A 20,054-nucleotide genomic window follows, 5' to 3' on the forward strand; every position below is an offset into this window, starting at 1 on the left:
AAGGGAATTCAGTTGATAGGCATTCTAGTCTTCAGATGATATTTGGATTTATTTTTAAGTATTAAATGTAGCAGTTACGCCCTGTACCTAAGTAAGAGCTTCATCTAAATGTGCAGTTTTTCAGTCTATACATTTTTTACTAGCAGTTTCATTGCAGATATGGGGATGCACAGAGTCCTCTCTAGGCACAAAACTGTCAGTGGAAAATAAGGAACTACAAACGTAAAGAAACACCGACAGTACCACAGCTAGGAGATTCATTTAAGTAGAACAGTACAAACAGGTTAGTGCTTTCAGGGATCAACCCCTTCATAAGACAACTGTTGAAATTCCACACTTCCTTAAATACTTGAAACAGTCACATGATGATGCAAGCAATTACCCTAATCACTGTTAATTAAAGAGAAACACAGTTACCAATGCAGAATAAAAAATATAAAACTAAATAATGCAATAAGAATATCATATATCACACATTCCTTTTCCAAGCTAATAATTCTGTTAAAACATGCATAGAAAAATATATAAAAATATATCTATAAAAAAATATATAAAAAATATATATAAAATACATCTGACTTGATTCCAATGAGTACATGTGCTAATGCATGCGCCTTGCTAAGAGCATATATGCATAATATAAATAGTGAAAAATGTATATATATATTTATTAGCTTGGATAAGGAATGTGTGATATATGATATTCTTACTGCATTATTTAGTTTTATATTTTTTATTCTGCATTGGTAACTGTGTTTCTCTTTAACAGTGATTAGGGTAATTGCTTGCATCATCATGTGACTGTTGCAAGTATTTAAGGAAGTGTGGAATTTCAACAGTTGTCTGATGAAGGGGTTGATCCCTGAAAGTGCTAACCTGTGTACTGTTTGTACTGTTCTACTTAAATAAATCTCCTAGCTGTGGTACTGTCGGTGTTTCTTTATGTTTGTAGTTCATTGCAGATATGGTAGCTTGTATCAGTGGCATTCTGTTACCCACAAGGTGATATTTTCTGTAGTCCCAAATTCCTATCTCCCCTGCTTCCAGTATCAGATAAGTAGGTAAGTTTAGATGCAGTAGCCTGGGCTACACTTTAGGGGTGATAAAATGCAGCAGCTATTAGTTTGGTGGCTAAGCTGCACTCTCAGGACTGGAGACAACCAACTGTAACTATACTCGGGCTGATTTGGATGGCAACGGAGCAAAAATCTTGAGACTGTAAAGCTTTGGCACATACTAAAGATTTGTTTAAAGCTGACCTTTCTCATTGTCATGGTGGAATGCTTTCTGCAGGTGTTCAAATGAAAGGAGAAACAAGTAGATGTGGTTGAAAGTGTTTGACTTCAGTCCTCAATGATTTTCCAAAAAACTGTAAATTTTATCAGGAACAGACCAGAAATATGAAGCAAAAATCTGGACAGTTGAGAGAGGTATTCAGGCTAATCAGTACATTTATGGAATATTTGTTGTCTTTTACCAAAGCTAATACAGCAAGGATTACAGGTTATACTTGCATTATTGTCAGATCCTCTTGGTCCTGTGTCTACTCTTCAGTTGGACCATGCAGTACAGTAAGTACTTCAATAGTGCTTTCCTACAAATAGTTAATGATCTAGCCCCAATTAAAAAAATTCGTACCAAATCCAAAAAGCTTCCCTGGTTATCAAAAGTTAATTCTTCTACTAAAACAAAGGGACAGAGCCTGGTATCTCTTTCCGAATAATAAAAGTAAACAAAATCTCATTGCCTGCCAACAACTTCAAAATCAAACCAAAAAACTAATTAAACAAGACAAAAAAAACCTACTTCCAAACAAGTCAGCTAAAATACCAGAAAAATCCCAAAGGATTCTACCAGTCAACCTCCTTCTCAACCCAGGAAAACCCACTACCCCAGCCCCAGCTCTAACCAACCCGAATGATTGCGTAGCCACTCAATTTAGCTCTCATTTTATTAACTCAATAACCTCTCTACTAAACAGAACCCCTAATATGCCTCTGTCCATACCTCAAACCTCCCAACAGCAATTCTACCCTCCACTATCTCTAACCTATTCAAACAAGTTATGTTAAAAGTCTCCTTTCTAAATTAAAACCTTGCACACTACCTGCAGACCAGCTACCTGGTGACTTTCTGCAATTAGCTGCTACTTCCATCATTTGCCCTAAATCTATTCTCATTAACCATTCTATCTCTGAACAGTACGTACCACTCCTCTGGAAAATATCTCACGTCATACCCTTACATAAAGGTGGTTCCTCCATTGATGTTTCCAACTACAGACCCACAGTCATTTTGTCACCACTTGCCAAAATCTTAGAAAAATGTATACACAAACAGCTCTTAGACTACTTTGTCAAATAATGTATTATCTAATACACTGCATGGCTTTAGACCTAGGCATAGCAGCAGTACAGCTCTAATTAGCTTTATTAATACTGTAAATCAACTCAAAAACAAAAAACAAGTAGTCTCTGCTACCTTCTTAGATATGCCAAAAGCATTTGACACTGTAGCTCATCAGATAATTCTCAATAAACTGGCAGTTCTGAACCCCTAAGCTGGTTTAATAGCTATAGTCAGATAGGAAACAAGCCACTTTATAGGACAATAAACTGCTGAATAGTTTGCCATGTAGAGTTTTCTAATAGCACTCATGGTTTTAGAGATATGAACATTTGTTTATACTGTGAGATAACTGCATTTTTTAAAATGCTTATGTCGCGTTCATTGGGACTTAAATTACAAACTCAAAAGAGTTGTATTCAAGGGAATATGTTAAGCATCGTAGAAGGATTAGTTCTGAAATAAACCCTGGCTGTGAAAAAGGCTAACTCAACATAAGAACTTACAAGTCAGATTCTCTTCTTGTAGAGGTCCGAGCAATCAACAGAACTGTTTTGCACATTAAGAACCCTCAAGTCAGATAGATGAGCTGGTTCAAATGGAGCAAGTGTTAGTTTCTCTTTCTTGGAGGTTTCTTTTGTAGCACCCCTTGCAAAAACATTTTCAAATGAGAATGCATTGAAAGAGGGAGATCTGCGGGCAGACATGCTGAAATAGCCAACGATGAATCCTTGATAGAGGAGAAAGATAAGCTATATTTATTTTTATTTATTTATTTGACATTTTAACCAGGTTTGTCCAGCTGAGCCAGAAGTCATTTTCAGTGGAGACCTGAGGAGAAAAGCTCCAGTGTAAACACAAACAGTAGCAGCATACAATCTGAGGTTAGTGACCCATTCAAATACTGTAAAAATAGAGAAATGCTAGCCCTGAATGGGTGCTGGTTATGTCGTTGGCAGCAGCTAGAAAGCCTCTTCCATTTGCTAATGCATGATTTTCTAGTAGCAGGCTTTCCTACTCTCATTAGTGCCTGTTGAACTTCCCCAGAAAACAGGACCCTAAAAGGTATTAAGACCCTACCATTCAAGAAGTCAGTTGTAATTGTTTGGGGTCGGGATGTATCAAACACCCCTGCTGTCATCTGAGTAAATCCAGTCTGTGAGGAAGCTTCCGGTAATTGCCCCTGACCAATTCCAAAAGAAGGCAAAACCATTTTGTCTGAACCAGAAAGGAGTTAACACAATTATCTTCTGGGATTCCTTCTAAATCTTCAGAAGTACCCTGGATGTCAGTGAAAAGGGTGTAAAAGCATGCAGGAGCACTCCTATCCAAAGAAAAGAAAAAGGCTCAGGTCTTTTGCATTGAGTCCTGAACCAGAATTTTGCCAGTTCATTGTTCAGAGAGGATGAATAAAGGACTGCCCGAGGAACTCACCATAGAAGGATCACATCTTGGAAGACCTTCTGATCTACTTTCCATTTTTGAGGGGCTGCCTTTGTCCTGATCAGCTTTTCTGCAACACAATTTTTCTCTGAATGAATGTAAGATGCCTGTAGAGTGAGATTGTGCTGTGAAACTATATCCCACGCTAACGTGGCTACTCTACAAAGGGGTGGGGTGATCTGGTTTCCCCTTGCCTGTTTACATACCACATCACTGTCAGTGTCTGAGATGTATGTTGTGACTGCTGTGGAGCTGGAGGTGAGGAGACCTGAATTCAAGGAAATATGATGTCTCTACCAAGTGGTTTATGTTTTTACAAATCCCAGAACTGAAATTTGAAAAAGACGGTCAGTGTTGATGCTGGCACCAAAGAGACTTCAGATTCTGTTTTATCTTTCAACTGTGGAGTCTTGCAAGAGATGTCATGAGAATGACATATACAGTGAGACCAGAATCCAGAGGTATTTCCTCACAGTGATAGAAGTCAGATTGGATACTCCTGGAATAGCTCTAAATATAGACCTATTTTTCCAGTGGAAGAAAAGCTTTTTGTACTGAGGAGTCTAGCAGGCCCCCCAGAAAAACAAGGATGTGTGAGGCAGTCAAAAAAGATTTTTAAACAGTTTGTTGGAACCCCTGATTGTGTAGGAGACTACCCAAATGACAGATCTTGACATTTTCAAAAAGACTCTAAAGATAAGCACATTGTCTAAATGTGATAAAATATGGATACTGTATAACCAGCAATGAGCTATGACAGCAGGTAGACACTTTGTGAACACTTCTGGAACAGTGGCTAGCCCATGTGGTTCACCAGAGTCATTAATGGGCACATTGCGGGTGCTGCAAAGAGCACTACTGGCTGTCATCAAAGATTCAAACAATACTAATTTCATGAACTTTAATCATACTTTGACTTAGGAATGGGGTTCATTCCCGGCATGGTATTAGAAACCCAAGACTTGGAGAAATTAAAAAAAAGAAAGACTATTGATAGGATAGAGCAATGGAACTCCAAATTAAGGGGAAACCAGTAGAATGGGAAGCAGTTGGTCAGGTGCCATATGAAGATATTTTGGAGCCTTCTACAGGAAATGAGTATAAACATTCACTTGAAGCTGGACGGCAATGGAAGCAACAGGAAACTGGAAACTCTGACCCAGTTAAGGAGTGATAGGCCAGTGAGTTCTCATATGACAGAGCAATGGATGGCACAGGTGGAAATTGAAGAGAACAAGCCACAGAAAGATGCAGTAGAACTTTCTATCTAATGCCCGCGGGAAATTGAAAACAAAAAAATGTGCCCTCAGTTTAGACGAAAACAAGCTAAGAGAAGAGTTGCTTGACTTAATAGAGATAGACATATTAAGAGCAGTGAAAGAAAGAGACTGAAGAAGGTCAATAAAACCCAAAAAGTCACAAGTTTGATAAAACAAATGAACACAATAATTGGGACTGTCCGTAGAGATCCATGCAATGTAACAGAAGTAAACAGGATATACTGTATTACTGTGCAGCTAAATTAATAACTGATAAAGTTCTACCACAAGAACACAGAGTAGCGAGGGTGAGGGAGAGAAAGGGGAGAAATTGAATACCATCATGGAAGTATCGAATAGAGAAAACTATAAAGCAACTAAGACAAGAAGTGTCACTGTTAGAAGAGTATAGAAGAGGAAACAGATCAACAAAAATACTTGGAAAGATAGATGTGATAAATGTAATGCACAGTATTACAACAGATCAGGATCTGTCATGCACTATCTCAAACTAAAAATCTCAGCACAGCTGGAAAAACTTAGAAGATAACTATAAATGAAAAGTACAAAATAAGCAATTTATTGATAACCCAAAAAAGTTTTATAGAGAATTGGGAAACAAGGTAAAATAAATTGAAAGACCACCAAAAAAAATAGATAGATACATTTTGGAGCACTATTTATGAAGATCCTGTGGAACATAAAAATACTAAATGGATAGAAGTAGTAAAAGAAAGCATAAGAAGTTTAAAGGTACAGGATATGAAATATGATGAAGCAACAGCCAGAGAGATTGAAACAAAGTTAAGAAAAGCCACTGACTGGAAAACTCCAGACCCAGATGCAGTGCCTACCTTCTGACTGAAAGTACTAACATCTTTGCATGAAGATTTAGCCATGAGTAAGAACTATTTGTATGCACATCCCAAACAGACACCAACATGGCTAACAACAGGAAAAACAATGCTCCTACTTAAGAGTGAACCTGCAAGCTACCCTAACAATTCTAGTCCAATAACTTGCCTACAGATGACATATAAACTATACACTGGAACTGATGCTGACAAAGTCTATAGTCATTTAGAAGATAATTCAGTTATGGCAATAGAACAAATGGGCAATTAAAGAAAGTCATATGGAGCAAAGGATCATTTGCTGCTAAGTAAAGCCATAGTGGAGAACTGTAAAAAGGGGGAAGAATTTAAGTATGCCATGGATTGACTACAAAAAAACATTTGGTAGTATCCCACATTCATGGATAAAAGAGTGCTTAAAAATGTATAAGATACACCCTGCACTGATCAACTACATTACAGTGACAGACCACTTTGCAATTATGCCATGATAAAGGACTAATTATTATTCCAGGGATAAAAATTCAAAGGGAGACATTCCAGGGTGACTCTCTGTCACTGCTGCTATTCTGCCTTGCCCTTAACCCATTAAGCTGTCTACTTAACAGCTTAGCCCATGGCTATAATTTGGCTCCTAGAAAACAACAAAGTGTACAGACTTCTCATCTTTTTGTCTATGATTTGAAACTGTATAGCTCAACAGATGAAATGAAAGCACAACTGCAAGTTGCGAAAACATTTTCAGATGCTATAAGAATGTCATTTGGTCTTGATAAATGTGCAAAAGCAACCTTTAAAGCAGGAAAGCTGTAGCACCAAGAAAACATCAGTTTGGGACAAGAATGTGATATAAAAAAACTTGAGCAGGAGGGAGTGTACAAATATTTGGGAACTGATGAAGGATCAACAATAAAACATGAACAAATGCGAATAAAACAAGTATGTTACGACTTAAATTAATCCTGAAAACAGTTTTGACACCTAGGAACAAAATCCAAGCTATAAACCGATTTGCTCTTCCTGTCCTAACTTACAGTTTTGGAGTGATTGACTGGCCCCAAAATTTGTTGGATAGATTAGACAGGAAAACAAGAAGGATGCTTCATGCTCACCAAATGATTTATAAAACTGAGTGCATAGCAAGATTATATATTCCCCATTCTGAAGGAAGGATGGACCTCCCTGAATTTGATTACATGTATAGATCTGCAGTCATGGGACTCCACACATATCTGCTGACCTCACAAGACCAAAATCTAATGAAAGTTTTGAAACATGTTGAGAATAAATCTAAGAGGACTTTTCTGCTCAGGCTAGCAGAAGCATATCGGCATCAAGCACGAATGGAAATGAAACCACAAGTGGATAAAAAACAGGCAGCAACTGAATGTGCCAAAAAACAAAGGAAAGAATATAAGGTGAAGGACCAGATGAGAAGGAAAGAAATGTCGAAAATGCAGAAATATAGTTGTAAGTATAGAAAACTTCTGGAAGAACCTCACGTTAATCAGGAACAAACACAGGAATGGTTAAGGAGAGGTGAATTCAAACCAAGAGATGAAAAGTTAATGTTGGCGGCACAAAATAATGGGCTTACATATACATTGGTTTACAAAGTCCATTGAACATGTAGGAAACAAACAAATGTAGGTTTTGTAAAACAGTAATGGAAACAGTGGCACACCTCGTTACTGGTTGCGACATACTAATTAGCAGAAGGACTGTATACTGAAAGGCATAATAATATGGCAAGACTTGCACTGGGGATTGTGCAAGCATTATGGTATTGAAGTGGCTGAAAAACACTGGACACATGAGCCACAAAGCATCATAGAAAATGAAGCCTTACAGTACATGGGATCATCCGTTACCAACAGTTCAAAAGATAGATTCTAGAAAACTGGATGTAGTGGTCTAAAAATGAAGATAAAAGTAGCATTGATCATTGAAATTGCCACACCTAGTGACTACAGTGTCTTGCATACAGAGAGAGAGACACAAAGTCATAAAATATCAGGATTTGCAGGCAAAAATGAGAGCAATGTGGAAGAAAGATTCTCAGATTGTTCCATTAAGATTAGTAGCAACTGATCTTATTAAAAAAAAAGGGGTCTACAATCGTATTTAGATATGCTGCCAATACATGAAACTCTACAAATTGCAGATGGAGTCATTACTGGGCACATTGCGCGTGCTGCAAAGAGCACTTTTGGCTGACATCAGAGTGTGAAACAGTACTAATTTCATGAACTTTAATTGTACTTTGACTTAGGAATGGAGTCCATTCACGTCACAGTATGAGAAACCCAAAAGATTTGGAGAAATTAAAAATAAGGCAGATCTGATAATGTGATTCAGATACATACATTCATAAGAAACACCTGAAGTCTGGATGAACAGGAATGTGATATTATGCATCTTTTAAATCTAAAGTTACTAAAAATCTCAAATTCAGAAGAAGGGGGTAAAAGTTTGTGAAGTGACAACATTTTGAACTTGGGCAGTATCACAAATTGATTCAGGAGAGAAAACTGCAAAACTTGGTTTCCAGGTATTTTCTTTCTATGGCACTTCAAACATTCCTGAATAAAATCTTTTTCCCAACTGGGAAGGAGAAGCTGCTTCTGTTATTCCCTGAGAAAGCTAGTGATATGGGTCAGGAGGGAAAGGAATTGTTTGGTCTGGTGGGCAAGGATGAATCCCCTGGACAGGAGAAATTTCCTCACATATCCATATCCTAGCTAGGGCAGCTTCAGAACCAGTTTGTCTGAAACAACCTGTTGACAGAGAGAGAAACGGAGATACTGACTTTCTGGAAAGGGTAAGCGATTGCCAATTTTTTTTTTTTTTTTGGGGGGGGGGGGGGCAGTGTCCTTAAATAGTCATACTGCCTTACCTGACTATCCTTTGTTGTGCAGGGTCCTGCTTTCTTTTTTAAACTTCCCTACCATTTCTTTTTAAATATATGCATGCTTGCATTCTGTTGAGACCATACATTTTGTTTCTTGCCAAAGGTGGAAAATTTTAAAATTAATTGGAAATGTTAGAATTGGAGGAATGAAGAATCTGAGAGATTCCATGAATCATTTACCTTTCTCATCACACCTTTTCATAACCTCTGCAGCAAAGGATCCAAAACTAAATCTGTATCCCAAGGAAAATTCAAAATTTCATTTTTGACATCATGTGGGAAAACACAGCTGGGTAAACCTTCTTAAACTGGTACCAGTGGCTACAGACCTGGAAGCCATACCTACAGAGTCAGAAATACACTTCAAACAATGAGAAGAGATCTGAGAAAAATAAAAAACTAGACTACACAAAGCAGATTTTTCCTCACACGAAGAAACTGTAGCTAAAACATTCCTTATACTGTCACATTTTGTCAGTATAAACTTTAACAAATGAGCCTGACAGGTCAGAATTCTAAAAATTGTAGTTGCAGAAGCATACATTTTCCCCAGACATATCAGTAGCTTTACCATCCTTGTCAGGAGAAGAATTAGAATTAACAAAACGCTTAGCAGCAGCTGGATTAACTAAAGCTATAGCTGCTTGGGTCAAGTCTGGGATTAGTATATAACAATTTGAGACAGTGGAACTTTGTACATTCTATTTGCCTCCTTAGGAGTTAGAAGGTTGGCTGTTAGGGAATTCACAGGCTGTGACACACATCCTCTAATGCTGACAGCACAAGGGATTGAGGGTGAGGATGATGGGTGATGGGTTAAGGTTTTGGGAATTCCTTTTATAGCACTTCATAGTATTTTCTAAGAGACTGAAAAACCTCAGTGTTTACCCACTGAAAACAATGGCACATTATGGAAATAGTCTCAGAGAAAGTCAATCCCTCACAGGAAGATTTGGATACCATACTCTGCTCAGAATCTGAGTCAGATATTTGAGGAGAAAAACCTGCATATGTCCCTTAACATTCATTGGTTGGTACTAGGCTATCGGCCCTAGGGCCTATACAAACCTATCCATAACAGTTCCTCTGCTGTTTCTTCCCAGAATATTTACTTCCCTGGTCCCCTGTCTAGCAGGGCGACTGACATGATCCCCGGGGTGAATTTCCTATCCCCCATCCAATTGTCAAGGTATCTTTTGAAGAGGGCCAAAGAGGCACTCTGCTTGACATGTATGGGCAGTCTATTCCAGAGTATGGGGAGTCTCTTGGGCAGAAACCTATTCCTCCAGCATGCTTTGCTCATTGTGATGACCAGGTTTAGAGCCCTGGATCATGTGGTTCTGAGGGATTGGGATTTCTGTAAGTGGAGCATGTACAACAGCTCTGGGTTTGACATGGCCTTGTACGTTAAACAGAGATCGCCTCTGAGTAGACGATATGCGACAGAGTATAGCTGGAGTTTTTTTAGACGGTCATCATAAGGCATCTGCTTTAGGCCTGTTATTCTTTTAGTGAGGTATTTCTGCGGCCTTTCCAACTGTTGCAGATGTCTTGTGAGGTACATACCAAATGAGGCGTTGTACTCTATAATGGGTCTAATGAGGGATGAGTACAGTGGGACAATGACCTCATTTTTCTGGATGAAAAGCCCTTAGGGATTAGATGTGCCACATAGAAGTATTTCCTGACTGTTGTGCTGATGTGGTTATCGAAGGTGAGACCACTGTCCACCTGTGTCACTAAGTCCCTGATCACACTTTCAGTGTTTAGTGTACTTCCACTTATGTGATAATTCATGTGTACATGTTTTTCCCAAAGGGGATAACTATACATTTCTTGGCATTGAGCTTGAGCCCATGGCTCTGGCACCAAGCATCTGTCTCTGTAAGGCCCTTTTGTAGAATATCCACATCATTTGCGGATTCGATAATGGCTCCCAGTTTGCAGTTGTCTGTGAACTTTGTTAGCCAGAGTCCCTTAGTGTTGGCCTGTACTTTGGAGAAGGAGATGCCAAACAAGAGCTGTCCCAGGACTGAACCGTGAGGTACTCCACTTGTCTGGATCTGGATTTGGAGTCAGTTACTTTTACAGTGTAGAGCCAGCTTTGGCCACAGAAGAGTCACCAAGCTACAGCAGTTACAAACTACCTGCCTGTTGTGATAGCAAAGGCTGCTTAGTCAAATTTTTTTTTGGATGGAGAAACATCTGCCTGAGGAACCAATCGTTTCTTCTATGGTCAAGCTGAAAATAGTTCTTGTTTCCTGGGGAAGCTTAGCAGCAATACTCAATAAAACAGGACAGTAGCCAAAGTCACTTTTCTCACAAATAAATCACATAGTAAGAAAGCACTTTAAACACTTTCATAGTCCTCCTACATAAAACGTAGTCTTTAGCAACAGCTATCAATTTTTTACCTCAAAGGTAAAAATGTGTACTGCCATTTAAAAGTAACATGACAATCAATAAAATTACTTTTCTGTAGCTTTGAAGTAGTTTTCAGAAAAAAAACGTATGTGGAAGGTTTTTAACTGAAAGGAACGTATTTGCCCAGCAAAAGATAAAAATTTAGCCAACTGTTGATCCTCAAAAGCCTGCAGAGTTGTGTATTCTCAGTGGCAGGAAAGCTATGAAGGGCTTGTCAAACAAACCTGTATTTTTAGTCAGCTCATCTTGAGCTGTCTAATTGTTTGGGCGTATGGACGGTGTCCTGAAACTTTGGAAGTTTCTTTGCTGTCATTCTATGCAGGCCAAAATCCCTATAGCTTAGGCTACTGCAGTGGTTAATATAAAGAACATCAGTGAGTACTATTTTTTCCAGGAGGATTTATGAAGTTTTAATCTTAAATGTTTCTGGTGACTGCTCTGTCATGTGGTTTTCCAGGGAATGGCAGAGTGTGGGAAGTTTTTTTTTTTGTATTTATTATTGTAATTATTGTATCTGCAGACGAAGAGTGAAATTGTTTTCTGCAGCAGAATGTGCAGATCATGAGCGATTACTCTATTCTTAAAGTGTTTGTCCTTTCTCCACTGTTATAGGATTCTGCAGTTCCCTATTACGCCGTTGCAGATGCAGGTTGTTGATTGCATCTTAGTCAGTAAAATGCGAAGTGGCATTTCAGTGAATTCTTTCCCTTGGAAAGAATTTGTTTGACCGCTTTTGCTACTTTGCCTTTTCGGCACTGTAGTGTGATCTCAGAGTTGGTATATTTAAGTAGAGGGGTGTGGGGGGCACAGCCCCCCACGTTTAGTAATGTTTTACTGTTTTTTTTTTTCGGAACAGTGATTGTTTTACTTTGGAAAATAATTGCTGTTCTGAAGTTTCGACATTGTAAGCTTTCGCTTACATGGGGTCGATTATCTGTCATTTGCTCTTCTGAGCGTGTGATATGATAATATAGACCCGATTGTGCAGTTAATATGTTTCAGTAATGGGATAAAAAGAGAAGCCCTGTGCAAGGAGGGTGTAGATACAGTTTCCCTGCAAAGATGCCTTTTCTCATTGTTACTTTATGCTTATTCAAAGTTCATGCACATTTGTTTTTTTGTATTTTGGATGCTTTGGCTTTATTACGGAATGATGTGTCATGTGCTTTGCTGTTTCATAAGTCTTTCTTTCGTGGCTTCTTTTGTTTTGGCTTGAATTCAGAGTTTCCCTTTTGAATTATTTTTTACTAGAAAAATCTAGCAAAATGCTTTAATAAAGTCTGAACTTGCTGCAACAATTCTGGTGTCTTGATAATGATCTTAAACAAGATCAACAAAGTTGCAGAGCTTGCATTTTTTTGTAATTGTGTTTTGTACTTCACTGTTGTATATTTGTAATATGAAGTTTACAGTTTAATAAGCATTCTGTCAAAATATAGTATTACTTTTAAGTCTATATATTTTTGTCACTAGTGTAATTCACAGAATGTCTGCTCACAGAACCATTTTAATCACTCAAACAGTGGATTCACTGATGGTTTCATTCGTCTGGTTTATTTAATGTGTAGTTATTGCCTGCTGTTCATATGCATAGCATAAAAAAAGAAGATTCTTGCACAATCTGATGTTACATTAAGAATGTAACTGTACATTCTTGTCTATTTAACTGCTTTTATGTACAGAAGGCATTGAAGCAGATAGGCTGCATGCCTTCAGCTGCTGAGCTATTAAGTGCAACTTGCACTTTAAAGTAAAAAATGTCTTGGAGCTAAAATGTTTTTTAACATTCATTAAAGTGGGATGTACCACAATACTGTACAATGTAATATCTAATGGTAATTTATTTATTTATTTGCAGATGAGTTCTGTCAGATTGCTACGGCCTCGCTTGAATGGAATCCTGTTCAAGTTAACATTTGAGGAGGTGGTGAATAACATCCGGCCAGACATCATGGCTGTCACCTTAGCCTGTGAAGAGGTGAAGAAAAGTGATAACTTCAGTAAGCTACTGGAACTGGTTCTACTTGTGGGAAACTACATGAATGCAGGTTCAAGGAATGCACAATCTCTGGGCTTCAACATCAGCTTTCTCTGCAAAGTAAGGCACCATTACAACAATAACACTGACACAGAAGACAGTAATTAGATGCAGCTTATTTTTTTTTTTCAGGATCAGTGATGTTTCAGGGTTGAAGGTTGCTGTAGAGTTGGAGGTAGTCGATTAAACAGGATAAATATACTCTCTGTCTCTGCAGTAGTTAAGTTGACTCTATGGAGATGATTTAAAAAAAAAGTACAGTCACCAAATGCAGTGAAGCAGAGGAAGAGATGGAATTCTGACTCTGTCATCAGTTAAGCAGGAGCGGTCCTAGCATCATTCTCTAATGTCAGAGTGCTAAGGAATTTGGCATGCCGTAATGAAGTAATAACGGTAGGAGAGTCTACTAAAAAGATAAAAAAAAAAAAAGATTTTAACTTAAATATAAAAAGTAAAAGTTAGCGTATGAAGTAAACATATGTTGGACTCTTCACAAAGCATTAGAAACAAACATCGGATCAGTTATTTAAATTTTTATTTAGATGCGTCTGGTAACTCACAAGGGTGATAATTGTATTTCAGTTGTGTTTATCTTCATACCTGAGGCGAAATGTTGTTTCCTAACTTAAGTTTTTCACCGTGAGAAAGTGTAGTTTATACCACTTTTCATAGGCAAATGTGTCTGCTACCTGTGGTATCTAAAAAGAACAGGCAATTTCTGTAGCTGTCTGTCTAGGCCAGCATCTTAGTATGAAGTAGTTTTAAAAAGATACTTGATGTTGGTCGGTCTTCCAATATTTTCAGGCTAGCAAATTTAGTGAATGGAAACTTAGGAAAAATATATAGTTTACTTGAGAAGTAGAATAACTAAATTCTCTTGCCAAGTTAACACATTCTGCATGTCACTTAACTTTATTTCTGAAGTTTACATTAAAACAAAGAAGCTAAAATGGCAGTAGTAAATTTGAAATATTATGGGGAATTGATTTTGCTCAGCATATGACGACATATAGCAAACATAAGACAGCAGGATACGTATGTGTTTTATATTAACCCTAAATGTGTGTTCCCAAAACATACTGAGCACTTTTTATTTACATTTAAAAAGTTGTACTGTTTAAAAGTACCTTAAACGGAGTACAAATTTTAATTTTAGATAGCACAACATTTTCTGTTACCACTGAAGGCACCAATGTGCTTTTCTAGGTTAATAAGAAAAGTTAAAACATGCTGTCTCTGCTATATTGAAGTGACTTTTGACCTAGGACTGTCAGTGTTTCACAGCAAACACAGTCATAGGTAGGTACTAGGCTATTGGCCCAAGGGCCTACGTAAGCCTAGCCAACAAGGTTCCCTGGCTTACACCACCCAAGAAAGTTATTTTCCTGTGCCACTGTCGAGCAGAGACATGGAAGTGATCTCCGGGGTGTATTTCCTATTTCCCATCCACTCATCAAGATTTTTCTTGAAGAGTGCTAATGAAGAACTTTGCTTGACATAGATGGGTAGCCTGTTCCAGAGTATGGGAAGTCTCTGGGACAGGAATCTATCCTTCCAGTATGTCCTGTTTATTGTGGTGGATTGGGATTTCTTTAGGTGTAGCATGTCCAACAGCTCTGGGTTTGACATAGCTTTATATGTTAGGCAGAGATCACCTTGGAGTAGGCGATATGCTACGGAGTAAAGCTGGAGTTTTTTGAGACGGTCAGTGTAGGGAATTTGTTTGAGGCCAGTAATCCTCTTTGTGAGGTACTTCTGTGGCCTTTTCAGCTGCTGCAGATGTCTTGTGAGGTACATTCCAAAAGGGGCGTTGTACTCTATAATGGGGCTGAGTATCAAGTAGAAGGGAACAATGACCTCTTTTTTTCCTGGATGAGAGCCCTTTTATGAGGTGTGCCATGTAGAAGAACTTCCTGACTAATGTGGTGATCAAAAGAGAGAGTACTGTCCACATGGGTCCCAAGGTCACTTATCACACATTCGGTGTTAAGTAGATTGCTGCCTATGTGGTAGTTCATGGGTAAAGAGTTTTTACCAAAGGGGATGACACTGCACTTTTTGGCATTGAGCTTGAGGCCATGGCTCTGACACCAGGCATCTCTCTCAGCGAGGCCCTTCTGTAGGATGTCCACATCATTTGGGGACTTGACTATGGCTCCTAGTTTGCAGTCATCTGTGAACTTTGTTAGCCAGAGGCCTTCTGTGTTGGCCTGTACTTCAGAGAAGTAGATACCAAACAGGAGAGGTCCCAGAACTGAACCCTGTGGTGTACTCCACTTGTCACTGGTTTGAGGTCATATTTGGAGTCTGCAACTTTTACAGTGTGGGTTCTGTCAGTGAGCCAGTTGGCAACCCATCTTGTGACGTAGGGATTTATACCTAGTTAAGTGAGTTTAGCTATAATTCCAGAATGGGGAATAGTGCCAAAAGCCTTGGCGAGGTCAAGATAGGCTGTGTGAACCACCTTACCCTCATCCATGGCTTTGGTGACTGCCTCAAAGAAGTCGATCAGGTTCAGGAGGCATGATCTGCCTTTCACAAACCCGAACTGGGTGGGTTCCAGAGTTTGGAGGTCCTTCTGGTGTTGGTTGTAGACAGTGAGGGCCATTGTAATGCTTGCATTCTCAATGCCTGATTGGGAGCTTTGCTGAAAAGGCAAACTGAATTCAGTACATCTGCAAAAGCAGATATGTTAGAGTGGGATTTGAGGTACTTCATAAGTAATTAAGTAGTTATGTCTGTTACTAATGGTAATAGAGTCAGCACAGACATTGAATCAGAAAAAGCAGACAATTTTTTTAAATGTCTGTTCCAAGTCCATATTTAACAACAGGTTGGTTTTAATTTACTGTTTTGGGAAATATAATGGGCAGAGCTTATATTTCACCTTTCGACAGTAACACTGCTGTTTCATCCTGCTTGTCATATTACTAGACTACATGGATTTTCTAATCTGTTTGTTGTCTCTTGTATCCATACCACAGTCCAGCAGCTTAAGACTGTACCTAACTGAGCTCACCCTACCTTTAACTTCCACTTCCTAACCATTGATATTTCTTTTGTACTAGTCCTCTGCTTTCCTAAAACCTACCATTATTTTTACTTTTCTCCTGTCTGTTGCAAAGTATCTACCACTTTTATTTGTAGAAGTGTTTTGTAATTCCTTTACAGCCCCGACACACACACAAATATACACTGACCTTCAAACCTTGACCTATTTGATCCTTGGATCATTTTCTCTCACTGATTGTTCTACTTTTGTGTCCTTTTCATTTATTTGAGGGGTTTTCAAGTTTTAGCAGTCTGTCCAGCCTGCCATGTTTCTTTAAGGATGCATATGTAAGAAGTCTTAACATCTGACCTTAATGGTGATAGAAAATCTGTTTCATTATTTATATGGTGTAGTTCCATCACTTTTTTTTTTTTTTACTTCCATCGCTTTTATTTTTAATTTTCCAGGAGATGTGAGCTCCACAACTGAAAATGTTATTTCTTGCTATGTTTTACAAAGGATGCATGTAATTTGATCATTGTGTCTTAAAGATCAACTGGAAACAATTGCTTACTAGGAAAAAAAATCCCCAGTAGCTTAGTGTCATCCACTTAGTTCATGATTGTTATAACAGCCCTGATTTTACATTTTATTTTAATTGCTAAAAATAAATAGGTTTTGTGAGTCTATCTGTTTTCCTGCACACTTTTGCACATCATTATGGTCTGTTGAAGTCAGTGAGTGGGATGCTTGCTCTGTAAATGTTACATTATTGTCATGAAATTAGTTTAATTAGCAACCATCTTTCTATTCTTTGTAGACCTCTTTTCCCCACTGTATTATCCGGTAGTAAAACAGGATGCCAGGCACCAGTGAAACTCATTTTGTGGCCAGTTTTGTACATTTTAGCTGTTAGTTAATGTAAAAATACATAGACACCTCACCACCATGTGCATCTGCTAAAACAGAGAAGAAAGTGCTAGAGGCCATTCCGTGATATGAGCACACCATGTAGGAACATGTAATTACCCGAGTCATATCTCAGCAGACTCGTACATTAGGCAATTCATCTTCTGTTCCGGCCGCGGTGGTGCATCGGTTAGCATTGCCGCCTCACAGCAAGATGTTCTCAGGTTCGATCCTTGGCTGGAGTGCCTTCTGTGCAGAGTCTGCATGTCCTCCCTGTGGTTGCGTGGGCTTCCTCCGGGTGCTCCAGTTTCCTCCCATATCCCAAAGACATGCTGTAGGTGGATTGGGCACTGTAAATTGGCCCTAGGTGTGTGTGTGTGTGTGTGTGTGTGTGTGTATGCCTTCTGTGGAAGGTTGGATGCCGGGCTGGCAACTCGACACTGTAAAAACTCCACTGCCAATCATGAGCGGACAGGTGATCTGCTGTGGCGACCCCTAACCAGGAAAAGCCAAAAGTAGAAGAAGAAGATCTTCTGTTTTAAAAAATATTTAACTCATTCACTCCAATGGAGCTCAGGAAGTTTGCACTGTAACTTCCAATGGGCGGAGCCTAAGCCTTTTGACAGAATCAAATTATGTCCTCACATTTAAAATGTTCATATCCCTGAAACTACAGATGTTACTAAAGCACAAACAATTTTTATAGTGGTAGTTTTCTTTAGATCCTAGATCTTAAACTAAATTTTATAAGTCACAGTAAGCACAGTAACTATTACACATTTGTAACGATTTGTAAACAACGTACAGTATCTCAGCAAGCACTAACGTTGCACACATACTGTCAGCAGCATTTTGTTCATCTAGCTGAGAGCTTTCATATGAGGTAAAGGAGTTCTGTCTGTTACTTGGTTGAGATATTTAGAAACGTGAAAATTGTATCTATATAAATTAATATCATAAAAACAACTGTTAACATGTAGTTACCTGCACTAGAAAGAGGTCAGATATTAATGCAGTTGAGTTTGTCATTGTGTAAGCATTAAGTTGAAATAATTTAAAACTTCTATATAGCATGATTTCCAATTATTGCTGCAAATATGAACAAGCAATATTTGATGCCTAGAGGCATCAGTAGGAGTTAACTGCAGATGAACCTGGAGGTGTCACTCGGATGTAATGAGTTAATAGACTGTATCACTTTGATAACTTTATTTTACATGAGATATACATCTACATCAGTTATCTGCAAAACTATGAAGAAACAGGGTAGTTTTACCATTACCTGTTTTGTGGCTTTGTTTATGATCTTTATATTTATGGGTGTGTGTGTATGTGTGTGTGTGTGTGTGTGTGTGTGTGTGTGTGTGTGTGTGTGTGTGTTTGTTCACGTTCTGTTGTTTGTGTCGGTTTTGTTTGGTTTGTGTGTGTCGTGTCGTTTGTTGTCGGTTCGGCTCGGGAATCGGAATTAGATATATAAGTATCGTCCATATATATATATATATATATATATATATATATATATATATATTCATTCATATGGAATGATCCAGAAAAAAGATTGCAATAAAAGTTTCTATGAGTTGAATTTCTGAATGTGAATGTTTCACATTAGAATCGGTGTCTTGAGTCCTGAGAAGAAAAGTCTTGACATTGCCCTGATGTGTCACTCATAGATGTATTTATGTTTAGAAAATGTGGCAGTGTTGTTTATAGCTCCAATGTCACTGGCAGTTCATTAATATCTAAACTCACATACACTTGTATTTTCTTTGGGTTTGATTGCTTAAACATGCTTACTATTTCCTTTGGCAGTTGGCTCTCTGACAGAACCCACATCAATAATATAAAGGGTACCGTTTGAGTTCCACGGGGTTTTGGCATGAGCCTCCTGCTATTTGGATATTATTTTTCAAAGGTGAAAGCAGATGTTCAGAGACTGCGGCTAACTAAGCTTCCCAAGGGCTGGAAACTTGGTGCATTCTCAAATCACCCCCCCCCTCCCCAAAGCATGCAGTTACTGCAGTGGGCCCTGGACTAGACCAGTGACTATTGTTACAGTCATAGGTTAATCTTAGATACTGAAGCTGCAATATAGTTAACTTTGGGAAAAGGCACTGCCACCACCACCACCTCTTTCCATATTGCTGATAAGCCTCTGAAAACAGACACAATTATTTGGGACTTGGTACCTATACTGATGATAATCTTTCTTTTGTTCTGCCTATCTTAGTTGTAGTTAAGAAGTTCCTTCCCTTCTACCTTGTTCATCTGATCTGTGAAGAAGAGGTCCTAGCAGGCACTAGAGGGATAGTCTGTTAAGTCACACCTCTAGTACTCAGCAGAATAAAATAAAAGTAAGTGTATGCATGAAAGTCTTTCTCAATAATTAATTCAGAAAATTTAACCTCACCCCAAAAGCATAAAAAGAATACGTATTGCTGTTTTGGGTATGAACTGTCAACATGTATCCCCAGATTAGAGTGCACCCAGGCTATTACAGAGCTGAGCTGTTGCTGTGTCACCAGTCTCTGTGAGCCACAATGTCTTCCAGTGTCCCGTAGCCATGGTAGCTGCCTTTCACACAAGTTATTTTCACAGACACACATACACTCAATTCCCATGGAAGGGAAGTCTGGCAGAATTCTGCAATGTCCCACAGCTTTCTTCCTGACATGGTAATACAGCTGCCACCCTGGACTGGCCAGGATTTCCAGCTACCTGCTGTTCTTAATTAAGCTAACATGAAATCTAACACTTTGATATTTTTACTGGTAGGCCCAAAACATTGAGCAAAGTTGAGACAGGATCCATAGCTTACTACTGTACAGTGGTGAATGATAACTCTGCTCTCAGATAATAAATATTAATAATAAACATG

At 38.6% G+C, this 20,054-nt stretch overlaps 1 protein-coding gene across 2 annotated transcripts in view; it reads left to right on the plus strand.

Annotated features, from left to right (window-relative positions):
- Positions 1 to 20,054, plus strand: part of DIAPH2 (diaphanous related formin 2) — a 5,354,951-nt gene that overhangs the window by 3,240,412 nt on the left and 2,094,485 nt on the right. For both annotated transcript variants that reach the window (XM_044057628.1, XM_044057629.1), the window contains exon 21: positions 13,096 to 13,335. In XM_044057628.1, the coding sequence (XP_043913563.1) occupies positions 13,096 to 13,335 (240 nt within the window). The remainder of the gene's footprint in view (positions 1 to 13,095; positions 13,336 to 20,054) is intronic.

This window comes from Protopterus annectens, chromosome 15.part0 (assembly GCF_019279795.1).
Source record: "Protopterus annectens isolate FY-2018-M chromosome 15.part0, PAN1.0, whole genome shotgun sequence".
NCBI lineage: Eukaryota > Metazoa > Chordata > Ceratodontiformes > Protopteridae > Protopterus > Protopterus annectens.